The sequence below is a fragment of the Ranitomeya imitator genome, chromosome 2 (assembly GCF_032444005.1).
Source record: "Ranitomeya imitator isolate aRanImi1 chromosome 2, aRanImi1.pri, whole genome shotgun sequence".
NCBI lineage: Eukaryota > Metazoa > Chordata > Amphibia > Anura > Dendrobatidae > Ranitomeya > Ranitomeya imitator.
The window spans coordinates 757,542,320-757,561,233 of record NC_091283.1 but is presented as its reverse complement, the minus strand read 5'-3'; the positions used below and the strand labels follow the sequence as shown (position 1 = coordinate 757,561,233).

At 46.2% G+C, this 18,914-nt stretch overlaps 1 protein-coding gene across 1 annotated transcript in view; it reads left to right on the top strand.

The window, feature by feature from the left end:
* Nucleotides 1-18,914, top strand: part of DNAJB12 (DnaJ heat shock protein family (Hsp40) member B12) — a 59,192-nt gene that overhangs the window by 34,336 nt on the left and 5,942 nt on the right. Inside the window, exons 2-6 of the mRNA XM_069753325.1 lie at nucleotides 484-646; nucleotides 2,446-2,591; nucleotides 8,853-9,032; nucleotides 9,135-9,217; nucleotides 10,623-10,732. Of these exons, the coding sequence (XP_069609426.1) occupies nucleotides 484-646; nucleotides 2,446-2,591; nucleotides 8,853-9,032; nucleotides 9,135-9,217; nucleotides 10,623-10,732 (682 nt within the window). The remainder of the gene's footprint in view (nucleotides 1-483; nucleotides 647-2,445; nucleotides 2,592-8,852; nucleotides 9,033-9,134; nucleotides 9,218-10,622; nucleotides 10,733-18,914) is intronic.

The window sequence follows — 18,914 nt, the reverse complement described above, 5'->3', positions numbered from 1 at the left end:
ATAGAAAAATGTAGGACTCGGGTGATGCTGATAAAGACCATCCAAGATGATGTAGAAGATGTAGTCAAGGTTCCTTTCTTGGGAAGATATTCAGGCTATGCTCTTTGATATCCAGATGGTATCTTCATCAGGCCAAATGGTTTAAGAACTGCACGGTGGCTCAGTGGATAGCACAGCAGCCTTGCAGCGCTGGGTTCAAATCCCACCAAGCACAACATCTGCAAAGAGTTTGTATGTTCTCCCCGTGTTTGCGTGGGTTTCCTCCCTCACTACAAAGACATATTGATAAGGAATCTAGATTGTGAGCCAATAATGTTAGTGGGGACAGTGCCAATAATGTTTGTAAAGTGCTGTGGAATTGATGGCGGTATATAAATGAGTAAAATAAAAAATAAACTGGAGTTCTCGGGAGACTGGGCAGTGATCGTCTTTGTGAACGGGTTACTTTTGCTTCACTTGTTGCAATTTTTGTGTCTTCTGTAGAGCTCGTGGAAGCCCTCTCCAAAAACAGCCAGTCTAATGGCACACAGGCTCCAAATCCTCGGCACCGGAAAAATGTAGCCGAACCAAGCCCGTCTGCAAACGGAGAGGCCGGTGGGGAATCTGGCAAAAGTTGCTCCCAAGATCAGCTCGACGCCGTTAAGAGGTAATCCTAGGTTTCAGCCTTCTGCCGCCAAGCTTTATCTCACAAGCTAGAGCCCCATTGATTTAAAAGGGCAGACCCTTCATTCTAGTAATTATTGAGGGTTCCTGCTTGGCATTTTTCCAAGTCCTATGGGTAAAAAAAAAAAAAGTCATACTTAATTTTTAAAACCATGAAAAACAAACTTAGTGTTTTGAATCCTGCCTAGTTTTGGACTGAAAATTCAGCAATGACACTGATAGCAGAACATTTCCCCATCTAAAGAACATATAAGATTCAAAAAGTAAAAGTCCTAATGCCAGAAGCATGCCCCGCTCCACTATTTCACCGCCAACCCTAGTATTTTCTAGGAATCGTCTCCGGGATTAAATTGCAAAACAAAATCTTTAATAGTGATGATTACATCTTAAAGGGGTTGTCCACTACTTCAAATCCCTATATTTCCCAATTGTAAAATAATATAATTGATACTCCCCTCCAGTGCCGGCGCCATTCCAGCGGTGTCAGCACTAGTTCTCCCGGGATTCCTATGACATTGTCACACATTCCCTATGGCCAATCAGCGTTGCCTTCAATCTCCTCACCTTTGGACATATCACATACATCTGAGGAAGCTCACTTCCTTTGGATGTCTTTATTTGTCCAGAGGCGGTGAGAATGAAGTCAGCGCTGTCTGGCTGCAGGGATTGTATGACATAATGTCATGTGAATCCCGGGAGAACTAGTGCCGGCGCTGGAGGATAGTATTTTACAAGGGGGATACATAGGGATTGTCCGAGTAGTAGACAACGCCTTGGGTGTTATGCTCAGTGTATTGGTTGCACTTTGACGGGGCATGAGTGCAGAGTACTCCTCCATTTCCCTGCTACTGGTACTACAGTAGATGTACTCCATCCTCCACCACAGCAGAACATACCTCCCTCATGTTGCTGAAATGTGCCCTCTAGTCGCCGGCAGGTACATGCAGCAGATAATTTCTAGCTACCTATGTCGGAAACCAAAGATGGAAGAGCTGCCATTTTGTGACCGCCGCTGTGCCTTCTCCTGTCTGCCAAGTGGTAGATGTGAGTTGTCGGCTGCAGAACACACATTGTGTGGGAGAGAAGACCTGCTCAGGACTGATTTACCACCTAATCCGGGAACTGAATGCCTTCAGCTCTGCTGTAGATAAAGCGGTTATGTCTGGAGCATATAACCTCCATATGAGGAACCTGGAGGCACAGGAGCAGCTGCCATGGTATCTGGGCCACGTGCTATGGGGGCTGGTGCACAGCACACCTGTGCGTGCCATGAAGTACACCAGAGTACAGGACATCGTGTAGGTGGAGGATGCTGCGGTGGGGGCTGCCGTTCTGAAGGAACATTTTGTGGTTTGAGGTTTGTCATCACTTTGTTCTTTTGTGCTTCCTCGGTACAGTGTGTGGCTGGTTGTCTGCACTTATGACTGGCCTTCACTATGTAGAATAGAAAGCGTGGATCAAATAAATCCAGAACAGACGAAATAACAGAAATGCTGCATGAAAACATTCTGCTCTATGTAATGGTGCAAACAAGTGGTATACATTATATTCCACACAATGAAACTCTCCAAATAATGATAAAATAAGGAATACATTGACAAACAGAGAGAACATTGCTAGTAGGTCACGAGGCGGCTGACTTCAATCAGGACTTCATAATGGCAAGGCATTAATATGAAATGCATAGTAAAAATCTTCTAAGGCGTCCAGATCAGCTGGATATGAGACTATTTTGCCTGGATAATAATCATTTCCATTGTCTAATATATTGATTACTTACAGGATAAAGCAATGCAAAGATTATTATGAAATTCTGGGTGTAACGAGAGAGGCATCCGAAGATGACCTGAAGAAAGCATACAGAAAGCTAGCATTAAAGTTCCATCCAGATAAAAACCATGCTCCTGGCGCAACCGAAGCATTTAAAGGTACGGTACTGGGTATCCACATACCATGGCCATTTTGTTTCCTACCATAACCTCGGCACCTCTATTTTCCAAGTCATTGAGCTAAAGGGTGAAATGTACATAAGATTTCTATTCTTCAGACGTTCATATTTTCTTAATACACATTTATTACCACCCTTTTCTGTGGTTTACTGTCCTTCCTTAGACCATTTCTGGTAGGCAATTACCACAGTGGTATGGGAGTACCCTACAAGGCTGGCGGTTTTTGAGATCAGCATAATCCCCAGTGATCAGCATAATTTGGCACTTAGATTCCAAAATCTGCTTTCAACACATCAAATTATAAAAATTGATGCTTAAATTTTCCTTCTAATTTATCCCCATTTTGTCATTTTAAATATTATTCTCTTCACTTTAGTGGGTTTAATGTTATGGCTGACCAGTCTATATCCTCAGTGTAGCATGCCATCATGTAGTCATTGTCACCCGCAGTATCCCGAGGTCTGCGCACTGTTCATCTAGATCTGTTTCAAGCAGCCGATGAGCTGAAGTTCTGCCATATAGGATAAGCTCCTTGTAGCTATCATCTTCAGATAACGTCCAGTGTAAATCTGATTAGTGAGCTCTCGGCTTGTAGTACAGAAGATTTCACTAATCATGCTATAGGATTGACAGGCTGAAAGAATACCTAGGGGCCACGTTCACAAATGCTGATAGTGGCTGGATTCCTCATCACCCTTCAATAATCCGGACCTTATGTTAAGGTACCTTCACACTGAACAACTTAACAACGATATCGCTAGCGATCCGTGACGTTGCCGCGTCCTGGATAGTGATATCGTTGTGTTTGACACGCAGCAGCGATCTGGATCCTGCTGTGACATCGTTGGTCGGAGCAGAAAGGCCAGAACTTTATTTCGTCGCTGGATCACCCGCTGACATCGTTGAATCGGCGTGTGTGACGCCGATTCAGCGATGTCTTCACTGGGCAGCACGGTGGCGCAGTGGTTAGCACTACAGCCTTGCAGCGCTGGGGTCCTGGGTTCTAATCCCACCCTGGACAACATCTGCAAAGAGTTTGTATGTTCTCTCTGTGTTTGCGTGGGTTTCCTCCGAGCACTCCGGTTTCCTCCCACATTCAAAAGACATACTGATAGGAATTCTAGATTGTGAGCCCAATCGGGGACAGTGATGATAATGTGTGCAAAAACTGTAAAGCGCTGCGGAATATGTTAGCGCTATATAAAAATAAAGATTATTATTATATTATTATGGTAACCAGGGTAAACATCGGGTTACTAAGCGCAGGGCCGCGCTTAGTAACCCGATGTTTACCCTGGTTACCATTGTAAATGTAAAAAAAAAAAAAACAGTACATACTTACATTCCGGTGTCTGTCCCCTCGCCGTCAGCTTCCTGCACTGACTGAGCGCCGGCCGGCCGTAAAGCACAGCAGTGACGTCACCGCTCTGCTTTAAGGCCGGCCGGCGCTGACACAGTGCAGGGAAGCTGACGCCGGGGGACAGACACCGGAATGTAAGTATGTACTGTTTGTTTGTTTTTTTACATTTAAAATGGTAACCAGGGTAAACATCGGGTTACTAAGCGCGGCCCTGCGCTTAGTAACCCGATGTTTACCCTGGTTACCAGGGGACTTCGGCATCGTTGGTCGCTGGAGAGCTGTCTGTGTGACAGCTCTCCAGCGACCACACAGCAACGAAACAGCGACTCTGCAGCGATCGGCATCGTTGTCTATATCGCTGCAGCGTCGCTAAATGTGACGGTACCTTTAAATGACTACTGATTAGCAGGGGTCCTAGAGATGAGACCTCTATTGATCAGTCATTGTGCAGGCAACCAGCCTGTTAAAGCTTCTCCTTATTCCGACTGCCCAGTTGGCTGTAGTTGACACTATGCACACTACTTTACTTAATAGCAATGAATACTCACTGCCCTCCACGCACATAGTTCCAGCGTGGAGAGCAGTGAGTATTACGGCAGCTGTGCTCTGCTTGTAAGTAGCACACGACGTCACTGTCATTCGCTGCTTAGAAGCATAAAGCAGCTGCTTCCACCTGGAACAGAACGCTGCGATGAATGCAGGGTCATTAAGTAGGATGTGTTTTTTGTATTTTATGGGGGCCATGAAACAAGGACGAGGAGCCATGCATACCAGGATAGGGATGAGGGGGCCAATCATACGAGGGTGGGGATTAGGAGCCATGCATTCCTGGATGGGAATGAGTAGCCATGCAGACCGACCTGGGGAAGAGGGGGGCGTGCAGACAGGCCGAGAGGGGGGGGGGGGGTCCGTGTAGACCGGCCTGGGGGGGGGGGGGCCGTGTAGACCGGCCTGGGGAAGAGAGGAAGGGGGGCCGTGCAGACCGGCCTGTGGAAGAGGGGGGGGCCGTGCAGACCGGCCTGGGGAAGAGGGGGCTATGCGGGACCCAGCTTATTGTGTGTGTGTGTATGCATATATTTTTTTATATGTGTGATTATATATACACACATCTAATAAAAAACATGTAGATGGGAGTGCCTCTTTGACTATTATGGACTTCTGTGCTGTCTTTTTGTCACATAGACGGACATCTATATGAATGGTCACTATACATCATCAAATTTGCAATACAGTGGCTTTGGTAATAGAAGTATATTGCTGGCTGTAACTTTGCCTTATCGATAATGGCCAAGCTTTCAGAACACATGACCATCCCTCAGCTCATTGCCAAGTAATACAAAATGGGTTTTCTAAGCCAGGCAAGAAAACCATGACGAAAAGGCTGCTCAAAGCAGCATTGTTCAAATTTTTACTACAATATAAAGGTATGTGCACATGCTGCGTTTTTGTTACAATTTTTCCATACAGTTTTGTCACAAAAACTGAAGGATTTCCTAGTACCAGCAAAGTGAATGACGTCTCATGCACAGTTAGTTTACTTGTTTGTTTTTTTTTTTGTTGCTGATTTTCCGCAAATTCACATCTGCAGCATTTTTGCTGCAGATTTCACCCATATTAATAAGTAGGAAAAAATATGCAAACCAGTGCGCTTATTTTATGTTGTGTTTTTCCTGCCAACCTCAGGATTTGCAGCAGAGCTTTATGGTGCAGATCCTGAACCTCTGCACATATGTAACAGTAACCTGCCCAAAAAAAGTGAGTGTAATATACTGTGTAGTAAAATCTCACCTTTACTGTGTGAATTCCTGACCAAACAATCTTTTGGGTTTCCTCCATTTTTCTTATGTACCTTCCATTTTCTCCTGATTGAACAGGGATTACCAGAGGTGGATAGACCTTAAAATGTAGCTAGAGCACAAAAAATATTGATAATGGCGTGACTAAACATATGGTGAAAAATGGTAACTGCAATATTCATATTATGATTCCCTACCAGGATAATATCGTATCTGGAAACAACCAGCCACCTGATGATAAATTATAGCCAAGTGCTTTTAAGGTCCTCATACACATTAAAGTAAATTGCGCCTAACATGGAGGGCTGGGCACACAGTCTGTGTATGGCGGCCAGCAGCCCATCGTTCTGTTCTCTGGGAGGTAATGGAGAACACAGGAGCGCACGCACAGCTGAGTGCTCCTAGGTATAGAGGAGTCGGGCGATGGCTGACAGCCGAACCATTGATCTAATGTGAATAGGGGCTTTACTCCCACCAGCATCCCTATCCATATTCTCGATCTTCTGAAGAAAAACAATATCCCAGGCCCTGACAGTAAAGCAGGGCTAAGGCTGTACAGTGCAGTAGCCAGCACGTAATATTGTGCATTGTCTGTTTTCGGAGGGGTTTAGGTGGATTAATAGTTGAGGCTATTAAGCCATATTTGTCCTGCTCTGCAGTGTTCATGTGTTTGAGCACTGGTGGAATTATTCCCAGAGATGGTGACGTGTTTAGGTTTACTCTTATCTCACATTGACGTAGTGAGGGGACGTAATCCTGAGGTAAATGGTGGCTATCTGACTTGTGTGTTTACACTGAGCCACTGGCAAAATCTAGGATGTATATGAAGATGGTTACTACAATAAATGGCTGCAGGTTGTGATGACCGTGGGGAGGAGTGGTGGCTTGTTGTGTACAGGTAGGGTAATGTCGTCAGTCTATTTTGCCCGACACATGCACTGATGGAGGAAGCGCCCTCACACCGGAGGACAGTGGCTGAACGGCATATTGCTCTGATACACCATCACTGTATGTTTGGGGGGTCTGACCTCTAGGACCCCCAATAATCCTGTGAATGATGGGGGCACCGTACTCGTGTGGGACTCTATTTTTTTTATCCCACACAGCATTGCTCCAACAGAATGTGCACAGAACTTCTGCCAGCCCAGGAGACAGGGGCACCCCAGAATTTAGGAGGGTCCTAGAGGTTGGATATCACATGGATGGCACTATGCCATCAGTTTGAATAACCCTTTTAAGAAGATCAGCATAGTCACCTGCTGCAGCTCTACTCAAGATCCTGCTGTGATTTATCAATGAAGAGCAATAGAAACCTCACTGCCATAGCCAGCAACTAAAAATGTAGTTTAGATTTCCCCAGAAATTTTTTCACCACAGACTCCTGTGACATTTTTTGGCACGTTCACAGGCTGTCCAAATTATCAAGTATGAGAAGGTAGCCCATTGTGGAACTGCAGGTCTCAAACATGCTTCCTGTGCCCATCAGACATGTGACCTATCGTCTGGTTGGACCATGAGTATGTATGATGAGAATAACTCTGGAGACTTGTCTGGTTTCCATAACCCATTTTCACAGTGACCTTGATGCTTTGGCATTCAGACTTACCAGAGCTGGTGGGGTTCTCCATTGTGACCTTCATAAATAGATGGAGAAAACACTAGCTACAAAAAGCATCACTCTGGAGGACCCAGTCATCCTTGATCCATGCACACAATTTTTATTGTGGATCCGGTCTTGCCTAATTTCCCCTTTGGTGGGTTCCCTCGCATGGGGTCTAAGCAGCACGACACCCTGTGATCAGCTTATTTTCAGCAGATCCTTGGAGCAGTCTTGTTTTTGTTATAAGTATCCTCAGTTCAGGTTACATGTATAGATCCAGGTATCTCCCGATATTGGACGAGACATGGTTCCTAAACGCAAGACTAATAAATTAGGGTCACATTGCGTTAGTGCAACCCGTTTAGCGCTAGCGGGTTGCGCTAACGCAATGTTTTTAATGTGGCCGCGTCCCGGGGTCGCGGTAACGTCCCCGCTCTCGCAGAACCCCGATCTGCGAGAGCGGGGAACGGACCGTGGGCGCGCCTCGGACGCTGCAAGCAGCGTCCGCGGCGCGCCAGGAAACACCGGCGCATCGCTAGCGCGTGCCGAACATGGCACGCGCTAGTGCTGCACGTTCCCATTGCCGTGAATGGGCGCGCTAATGGACGCGTTGCACGTTGCTGTCCGTTAGCGCGTTCCCATTAACGCAATGGGAACCAAGGGTCCAATGTAAGCCGGTGTATAATAGGATGCTAAGGTTTCTTTGCTTATACTATGACACTATATGTTTAATTAGCTGAGGTTAAAGGTAGACCTAAATCAGTCAAGTCCAACCTATAACCTAACATGTTGTTGGGTTGCTAATTGCTCCACATTAGGGAAAAGATTCTTCCCCGACTCCACGTACAGCATTTAGACTGGTTCCCTGGATTAGCGTACCATAACCGGTATAGAAAAATCAAGTAAAGCCTGTCCTTCCAGAGAGCAGGTTGTATCCTCCTGTCACTGCGGAGCAGACATCACACATGGCCGCTATGTGACTGCCGGGTTATTGAGTTCAGGGCATGGTGTGGGTCCTTGAGTTCAGGGCATGGTGCCAGTCATCATCTGACCCTCTGTAAAGTAGGAGCATTATCTGCCATTTATTATGTGGTACAATTCAGATAAGAAGACATACTGATAATGAAGAGACAAACAACTCTGTGTCGTAAAAGCTGATTTTACCAGTGATCAAACGTATTTTTTAATCGCTGCGTTCTGCAGTATTCGGAATCTCAGGTGGTGTTCACTTCACACTACCATTAATAACGTAAGTCACAGCGCTCCGACGGATAAGTAGGGTGACGGATATCTCTGGTGGCAGACAGGCTTATAAACCGGCTCCTTCGATTTCCAGTTTGATACAATCTTTCCAGCAAAACTGTCCTCAGTGGCACATTGCATGGATGGCGATTTACATTTTGTGCGCATCATCCATGCCATATAATATATTGTTTGCAGTCTCTCTACATTTACACTCTCCCTTTTTTAACTCCTTTTTTTAGCCATTGGGAATGCATATGCAGTGTTAAGCAACGCAGACAAGAGGAAGCAGTACGACCAGTTTGGGGATGAGAAAGTCAGTGCATCACGACATGGACACTCCGACTTCCACAGAGGCTTTGAGGCTGACATCTCCCCCGAAGACCTCTTCAACATGTTCTTTGGTGGGGGATTTCCTTCTAGTAAGTGTTTTGTTTTTTAGCTGTAAGAAGGGCAAACCGATACTACCTCTGTAGAGAGAATTACTTGGCTTGACTTTTTTTTTTTTGTTTTCTTACTTTTAGATAATGTCCATGTATACAGCAATGGCCGAATGCATTACACATATTCTCAAAGACCAGATAGACGAGAACACCACCAAGGCGATGTAAGTGCTTTCCAGAAGGGGAATTGTCTTAGCCCTTCCAAAATGTCCAGGGATGATGAAAAGTCAATGGATTAGCCACTAGAGGGAGCCCTATGACTGATTCCTGTGTCTTTATAGCTAATATACACACATGCTGTATGTGTGATAGATATCATCTCAGATGGTCAGGAAAGTCACTTCGAATATAAATGTGGAAGAATGATGAGTAGATTGCACTACAACATGCCTCCATGACTATATATGATTTTAGTTTTCTGTTTTTAAATTAAATCATCAATAGTTACTGTAAAGGAATATTCTCAAGTTTGAAGTTCTCCACCATTCATGGGATGAGGAATAACTTCCTGATCGCAGTGATCCTGAGAATCGGGGCCTCGAAGAGCCCAATGTTCTTGGAGCGGAGGTCGATCCAGCGCTCCTCTCACTTTTAATGAGACCACCAGAGATCGCTGCGCTCGACTGGTCTCTGGCACTCCTGTAAGAATGAATGGAGCAGCGGTTCACGTATTTGACCTCCTCTCCATTCACACAGGGCTCTTCAGGGCCTTTGTTCTTGAATTCAGTGGGGGGAACACAGCGGTCGGACCCCCAGTGATCCTGAAGTTATCCCTTTCGGTCGGACCCCCAGTGATCCTGAAGTTATCCCTTTTATGCTAAGGACAGGGCATATCTTTTGAACTTGAGAATACCTCTTTAAATAAATTCATTATTGTATCATACAATGTCAGCGCAGATTCCATCGTTGAAATTCCACTACAAATATGCAACGTGCGAACTCGGTGTTAAGAAGTTTTCTCATCACGTAAATGCTAGCATATGCAATCACTTTTTGGGGTAAAGGTCCTAGTGCAGGGCCACCATCAGCTCTGGATTAAAGAGGCTGCAGTTGCCTGGCAAAATTTGCCTGCACTGGTTCTCCATAAAAAAAAAAAGGAACCGTCCTGGACCCTTTCATTCTAAAGATTGGTCCGAGTCCTTGCAGTCAGACCCTCTTAGTAATATGTCATTACTTTTTGTGACTGAGTCCAGAAAAAAAAAAACATACTTCAAAATATTGATGGAGAGAAAAATGAACATCACAGTGAATGAAGCTGGCATGGGTTATAGTCGGCTCACAGATAACATGCAGTTTTCAGTATCCAACTACTGTCTCAAAACTGCTCCTACTTGGTATTGCTGGTCCACTGAGGGCCTTAACCCCCCAAACTTGTTTTCATGTGCATGTGATGGCCAGTGCCTGTGAGAACTCCGACACCTGTAGATCCTGCCATGTGCTCTGCCAGGACTGGCAGATACTGAGGCTATTGAGGCGTTACTTCCCTGATGTACAGTGTTTTCACCAAGTGATCAGAACATGTCCATATTTCATGTACTAACATTATTTATTTTTCTTATTTTTGTCCAGGGAAGTCTGGGTATGTTCGTTCAGTTGATGCCTATTCTGATCCTGATAATTGTGTCTGCCCTGAGTCAAATGATGGTGTCCAATCCGCCTTACAGCCTGAGCCACAGACCGTAAGTACAGACAGTGGTGTGACAGTGGGCTGAAAAAGAAAAGTTTGCGGTCACTATGTGATAGTAGACTGCCATATTGTGTTTGCTATGTATGTACTGTCACGATTCCCCTGTACTCGCAGCACAAGTGGGTCGGCAATGTCACCGACTATATGGTGATTTGCTGATTAGTCTCATCATTGATCGTGGAGGTCTGTCTACCCCCTGGACCTCCAAGAGATCAGCTGTTACTACTAGGGGAAGATTCTGGGGTGGCAATATTCCCCCCAATATATTGTATAATTGTGCTGATGTACGGGGGTATGGGTATGACATATCTGCTATGTGGGGGTGTATCGACGACATGTCCTGATAAGTTGTACCCTATTAAATGACTTCCTGAAAGACTTTATAGCATATGTTTCTGGCTAACATCTCGGATAGGCTCAGTGCCACTTCTTTTGGAAGCCAGGCACTACACAGCAAGGGATGTGCCCATGAAAGTGGTCCGTGTCCATTTGTACAATGGGGCAGAGTTACAAGGCACTAGCCGTCCGGATCTTGGTGTGACCTGAATTATGCTACGCATGTATGCCTGTCCGTATAAGAAACAAGACAAAAGTGTTTCTTGATCCTTTAGTTGATGCATATAAGACACTAACTTGTGTTCTGCATGCTAGTAAATGTGGTGACTGAAGGCTTGCTTTTATTAGGAGACACCCGGGGTTATGTACACACACGAGACCTTACCTAATTACCACTGGAAGGTCAAATACACATTGGAAGTCATTGTAAATAACACTGCAATAAACGGGTTTGTACCTAGATAAGGGACAACTATTCAATAGAATTGGGGATAAGTTTGTATCGTGGTACAAATGCTTTAAAGGGGACCTGTCACCCTGTTTTTTCAATATGAGCTAAAAATAGCGTTAAATAGGGCCTGAGCTGTGCTTTACAATAGTGTCTTTATTGTCCCCTGATTCCCCACCTTTGTTGCCAAAGTACCTTAGTAAAGTCGCTGTTTTCGCCTGTCAATCACGCTTGTCCGGTCAAATGGGCGTTGTGAAATCGCTGTTTCTCCCCCACCTCTTGCTTTTCCCTAAGAAATTTCTTCCCGGCGTTGGCGTAGTGATTCGCGCCTGTGCAGTAAAGTCTAATCTCGCGCCTGCGCATTATGCTTTGCCCAACTGTGGGCATAGCATACAGCACATCACTGCGCATGCGCGGCTCTTCACTGTAACCTGTGTGCCCAAGAAGTCCAGAACAACACAATTTGCATATGATGACTTCCGGGGCACAGAGGTTACTGTGTAAAACCGCGCATGCGCAATGATGTATTGTATGCTTTGCCAACAGTTGGCCAATACATACTGCGCATGCGCAAGAACCGAATGCACTGCGCAACTGCAAAAAAACAGGGCGATCTGTGCTATTCACAGATCGGGTTACATCAGACACGCCGAGGAGCGGGGAGAGAAACAGTGATTTCACCACGCCCATTTGACCGGACCAGCGTGATTGACTGGCGAAAACGGCGACTTTACTAAGGTATTTTGGCAACAAAGGTGGGGAATCAGGGGACAATAAAGACACTATTGTAAAGCACAGCTCCGGCCCTATTCAACGCTATTTTTAGCTCGTATTGAAAAAATGGGGTGACTGGTTCCCTTTAATTACCAGGCCGATTTTCAGATTTTAGGACTTCAGAAACTTCCTATTTTGGGTCCTCTTGTTAAGATAGCCATAATTTAGTGTGTTCTTTTGGCATACCCAAAAGGTAGTTGACTAGAGATGAGTGGATTGTTATGCACGACCCCGATCCAGGTCAGTGAACAGGAGCTGTGTAAATTTGCTGGGTTTCTGGGTTTGCGGCGTGGTGTTGGACTCATCGTCGCCTGTGTGGTGTGCGGTGCAAAGATGTCTCTCCAGCCCGACCATTCATAAAGCATGGTTGTCCCACAGGGTAAAGAAATTTGCACATGGTCAGAGAATTCCAGCGCATCGCAGCCCAGTAATCTGGCGTCATACGTTTTATTTCACTACATAGGAAACGTCGTAGACTTCACTTTCCTATGCTGAAAGACACAGAAAAAAATGTGTAATCAGATGTATATCATTTATTGATTTAGATGCTTTTGTCAGTGGCTAAGATATCCTTCCTGCTAAAAATACGACTGTGGCATTTTTATTTTACCATCTGATATAAAAAGTCTACACACCCCTGTTAAAATGCCAGGTTGTCGTCATGTAAGGTTACGTTCCCACAGTAAACTTTTGGTGCATTTTGGATGCTGAAGATTTTTGCTGTATCAAAAACACAGCTTCTTCCAGTTTCATTAAAGTGTTTAGGATTTATAGAAATCTGCCCACTGTGCTTTTATTTAGCCTAATCTAACCTTGAGTGTGGCACGGCGTTTTGATCCATTTCAGCTGCAGAAACGTATTAAAAAACGCATGTAATCTTCCCGTAAATATATCCATAAAGGTTCGTCAAAGCCAAATACCAGTAGGTATCAAAAACAAAGCAGCCTAATTTTAAGCATTGACATGCCAAGAAGAGACAAAAACACGTAAAAAAAATGCTCACAGGCGCAATGAAAAACTGCAAATAACCCACTTTAAATAGGTGCAGAAGTTTATCGTGGGAACATGGCCTAAAAAAAAAACATACTAAGAAGAATCATTTTAGAACTTTTTCCAACTTTTAATGTCACTGATTGTTTGTACAAATCCATTTAGGAGCAAACTGAAATCATTTTGAGGAAGAAAATTAAAATAACAATTAAAATGTGATTATATTAGTGTGAACACCCTTTTGTGATTGGCTGATTCTGAACACATCCCCAATTATATTTATTCTCATGTTGCATAGTAGTCAGTATATATTGCTGCCATTATGATTAACCCCATATAAAGTTTAGTATAATTTCTGACATTTTACAGCAAAAGTCATAGTGTGTATGGCATAGCTTGCGTTAAAATGTATAAAAAGTTCTGAAATGATTTTTCTTGGTATGTGTTTTTTTTTTTTTTTTTTTTTTTTTTCTACATTTCAAAATCCTGGCATTTTAACAGGGGATGTGTAGACTTTTTAAATCTACTGTATCTGTACTGTATTGTTCAGGGTATGATTAAGAATACTCGCCAGTCGCTGCTCCGCACCTTTCCTACTTCATGTGACAGAAGTTGTGTCCAGCCGGCTCCCAACAGCATTTCTGTGTGGCCTGGACATCACTTTCTCATTGTAAGGCCGGCGTCACACTACCGTGTTTTACGGACGTAAGAGAGGTGCTGAAAATACGGATTGCATACGGTACAATGCTTCTCTATGCCCCTGCTCCTATCAGCCATATTTTACTGATCCGTATTATACGGTCCTCTACGGCCGTAGAAAATCGCAGCATGCTGCGTTTGTCACCGTATTGTGCAAAAAATCGCCAATGAAAGTCTATGGGGGCCAGAAAAATACGGATTACACACGAACCAGCAGTGTGACTTGCGAGAAATACACAGCGGTGTTAGAGAGAAAAGCCGGTAATTCAGTGCGGTGTACAGTAAAATCACACTGACAGGTTACAATAGAATAGGTAGAATAAATGTGTACACATAGAATAGGTTTATATATATATATGTAAGTGAGACACATATATGTATATATATTAATATTTCATCCAGCGCGAGATAGCTTAAAAGCCGGTAATTCAATTGCCGGCTTTTGCTATCTCCTTCCTAAACCCGACATGATATGAGACATGGTTTACATACAGTAAACCATCTCATATCCCCATTTTCTCTGATCGCCCATGACGGCACCACGGAGAGAGGGGATCCGCCCACCAAGGACAGGAAACCTACGGATAAAAAGGCGGTACCACTCTCCTGCATCAGTTGGTTTCCTGTCCTTGATGGGAGACCTACGGACTTACCAGTTCGTCGTTGGATCCGGGGCCAACCAGTCCGATTCAGGCAGCTGGGGTCCCTCTGCCTCGGCTAGGGTGGTGACCCGAAGCGCCACCGCTGGGAGCCAGTGGGCCGACAGGGTGTGCGGGGGAGGTGACAAGGAGTTCGCGGTCACCTCCCCAGGTAAGATGCAGCAGCGGCAACATCCAGGGGGGTCCCTCTGTGGTTGCGGGAGGTGCAGCGCGACCCTCCCTAAATCAAGCGTCAGTCTGCACACTGCATCGCCATCAGGCGTGCAGGTATTGCGCTACTGGGGCTGCATAGGACCGGGGGTGCCGGTCAGCAGCGCCATATCTGCTTCCGGGCGCTGCTTTGCGCAGGCCCGGTATCCAGCTGGTCTCGCGAGGTCTGCAGAGCGCCGGTATGCGCAGGCGCCGGCGGTGCTTCCGGCCGGGCACTTGGTGCGCTCTGCGCAGGCGCCGGCGTGGCTCCAGCCGGGTGCTTGGTGTACACTGCGTGGGCGCCGGCGGGGCTTCTGGCCGGGGCGCGCTCTGCGCAGGCGCCGGTGTGGCTCAGCCGGGCGCTTGGTGTGCATTGCGCAGGCGCCGGGGGTGCTTCTGAAGCCGCCGGTATGTTTCGGCGGGGCGCTTGATGCGCACTGCGCAGGCGCCGGCGGGTCTTCCGGTCGGACGGCGCAGATTACCGCTAGAGCGTGTTTTTGAGTCGGATTACTGCGCAGGCGCCGACCGCTCCTCCTATGATCAGTCGCTACTGCGCAGGTGCAGGGAAGCGGCGGGAGGGTTCAAATAGTAGAACCCTCATCCTCTTGGTGGCTCTGCAGTAATAGGCAGGAGCTTCAAGGGGAATAGGAGCGACAACTCAGCCGAGTTCAAGGCACGCAGACCAGCAGCAGTATGAGTGACCCAGCATCACCTCCGCCCGAATCACCTCCACCTGCAGTATCGCCACAGCAGCAGCAGCAGCAAAAAAGGCGGCAGCAGAAAGGGCACCAGGACACCAGCAAAGAACGCCAAAGGTCTCAACACAGTAAGGAGTCCAGTACGGCGTCGGGGAAAAAGCCAGAGGCAGAGAACCCCCAATCGGTATTTATGGGTCCTGGAGGTGGTAAGTGGATCTTCGTGAATGTCAGAGACAGTAAGATTGTTATTTGTCTCTTTTTAGGGGAGGAAAAGCGTAGCTAAAACTAAACACAAAAGTTGCGCCATCTGTAGAGAGGACCTTCCACCTACATGTGATAAAAGACTATGCAATACTTGCATTCAACAAACTGTGTCTGAAAACCTTCCAGGGTTTGCTTCAGATCTTAAGAGCCTAATTAAAGAACAAGTAGAGGACACTTTTAGGTCACTTAAAAGTGGAAACAAAAGGAGAAAGACCAGGCATAGGTCTCCATCTCCAGCCTCAAAATCCGAAAGTGGTAGTGAGAGTTCAGCGTCCTCCGTCTCCTCCGACTCATCTTCATCATCTACTTCTTCCTCGGGGGGACATAACTGTTTCCCACTAGAGGATACTGATGGCCTCATAAAGGCAGTAAGAAGCACCATGGGGTTGGTAGACTCACATCCTAAAAAAACAGTACAAGACATTATGTTTGGAGGCCTAGAACAGAAAAAGAGGAGAGCTTTTCCGCTTGACGAAGCAATTGCAGCCCTAATTAAGAAGGAATGGAAAAAGCCCATGAGGAAGACTCTCTTAACTCCAAAAAGGAAATACCCCTTCGAGGAAGAATCGTGCTCCTTTTGGGAGAAGGCCCCGAAATTAGACGTGGCAATTGCTAAAGCCTCAAAGAAATTCGCCCTCCCGTTTGAGGACATGGGGGTTCTGAAGGACCCAATGGACAAAAAGGCAGATGCATTTCTCAAGGGCTCTTGGGAGGCAGCGGGAGGAGGCCTGAAGCCGGCAGTTGCAGCTGCATGCACTTCGCGCTCCCTGATGATCTGGCTGAACCAACTAGAGGGTCAGTTAAAGGGGAAAACTTCCCGGGACTCAATTCTGGATACATTACCCGTAATGAGGGGGGCTGCGGCCTTCCTAGCCGATGCCTCGGCCGACTCCATCAGGCTATCCGCCAGAGCAGCAGTGTTTGCTAATGCGGCCAGGCGCGCCCTCTGGCTTAAGAATTGGCCAGGCGACCTACAAACGAAAATGAAACTCTGTACCATCCCCTGTGAAGGGGAGTTTCTGTTTGGGTCGACTCTAGACGACATCTTAGAGAAAGCCGGGGACAAGAAAAAGTCCTTCCCCTCTCTGGGTCTCCCCTCTTATCGGAAGCCCTTTCGGAACAAGAGGTTTTTCCGTAAGAACCCAGGGAAAGGCCAGGGGAAGTGGGACGATAAGAAAAATAAAAATAAAGGATTTATCTTCAATAAAAACCTCAATGACAGCAAGAAACCTCCACAATGAAGGTTCACCCCAGGTGGGAGGGAGATTATCTCTCTTTCTCCCAGCCTGGAAAAAGATCACCTCCAGTCATTGGATCCTAAACATCATAGAATCAGGACTGAGGTTAACATTCAAGAGGTACCCTCGTCCCTCCTTCAAGGTAACATCTACCAGATCCTCAGCAGAAGAACAGTTAACTCTAGAAAACGAGATTGTGGGGTTAGTAAAAAAAGGAGTACTCCTAGAAGTTCCCCCTCAAGAAAGAGGGCAAGGGTACTATTCCCCTCTATTCCTGAGGAAAAAACCAGATGGTTCCTTCAGGACCATTATCAATCTGAAGAATCTAAACAATTACTTAGAGGTTCAAGCATTCAAAATGGAAACGATAAAGTCATCAATCAAAATGCTGTTTCCTCAGTGTTTCATGGTGGTCCTGGACTTGAAGGACGCATATTATCACGTCCCAATACACAAGGATCACCAGAGATTCCTCAGAATGGCAATCCACATCAAGGGAGTCCTAAGACCCTTCCAGTTTACAGCTCTTCCATTCGGCCTAGCAATAGCCCCGAGGGTTTTTACAAAGCTGGTCGCGGAGGTAATGGCTCACCTCAGGGAAGAAAACACCCTGATCGTTCCATATCTGGACGATTTCCTGGTGATAGGCTCCTCCCAGCAACATTGCAAGAATCAGCTAGATTTAGTGATTCAATCTCTAAAAAACCTGGGCTGGCTAATAAACCTAGAGAAATCCAAACTGGTGCCTTCTCAGGTTCAGGAGTACCTAGGTCTCACTCTAGACTCCAGAAAAATGGAATGCCGGCTCCCAGAGGGCAAATTACAAAAGATAAAAAGCTTAGCATCGAGTACAATCTCTCCCCTCTATAACTCTCCGACAGGGCATGTCACTGTTAGGCTCTATGACCTCTTGCATCCCGGCAGTCCAGTGGGCCCAACTACATTCGCGGGATCTCCAATGGCAGCTACTGTCCGAGCAAATCCGCCTAGGAGAGCATTTAGACGGGCGGTTAACATTGTCTCCTCGCACCAATCTCTCTCTAACTTGGTGGACATTGCAGGAAAATCTTTCCCAGGGAGTTCCATGGGTAATCCCGATATCAAAGGTCCTAACAACGGACGCAAGCCCCTCAGGGTGGGGGGCTCATCTGGGCGACCTTGTAGCTCAGGGCATTTGGTCCCCGTCCCTTGCAAACAATTCCTCCAATATGAAGGAACTCCTGGCAGTGAAATTTGCCCTTCAGGAATTCCTGGGGGTCCTTCAATCTCACCATGTAAGGGTGATGTCGGACAATCAGGTGGTAGTATCGTATATAAACCATCAGGGGGGTACCCGTTCCAAAAGTCTAATGGAAGTGGCCAACTCGATCCTTCAGATAGCCGAAAACAACCTTCTATCCCTGACAAGTCTACACATAAAAGGGATAGACAATTACAAGGCAGACTTCCTCAGTCGTTCCAGCCTAAAACAGGGAGAATGGGAACTAAATCCAGGCATATTTACCCAGATCACTCAGAAATGGGGGGTTCCCAAAATAGATCTCTTCGCGAGCCATTTAAACAAAAAAGTAGCCGCCTTTTGCTCTCTATCTCCCATGGGGAACCCAGTAGCCCTGGATGCTTTCCTGATTTCTTGGGGTCACCATCTGGTCTATGTCTTTCCTCCTCTCATTTTGATTCCAGCAGTGCTGAGGAAGATTCGGGAGGACGGGGCGTTGGTCATCTTAATTGCCCCGTTCTGGCCGAAGAGACCTTGGTTCTCATGGATGAGAAAGATGTCAATATCCGACCCTTGGGTATTGCCAGACCTACAGGATCTGTTGTCACAGCGCCCAATCTATCATCCGCGGGTCAAGAACTTACACTTGACAGCCTGGCT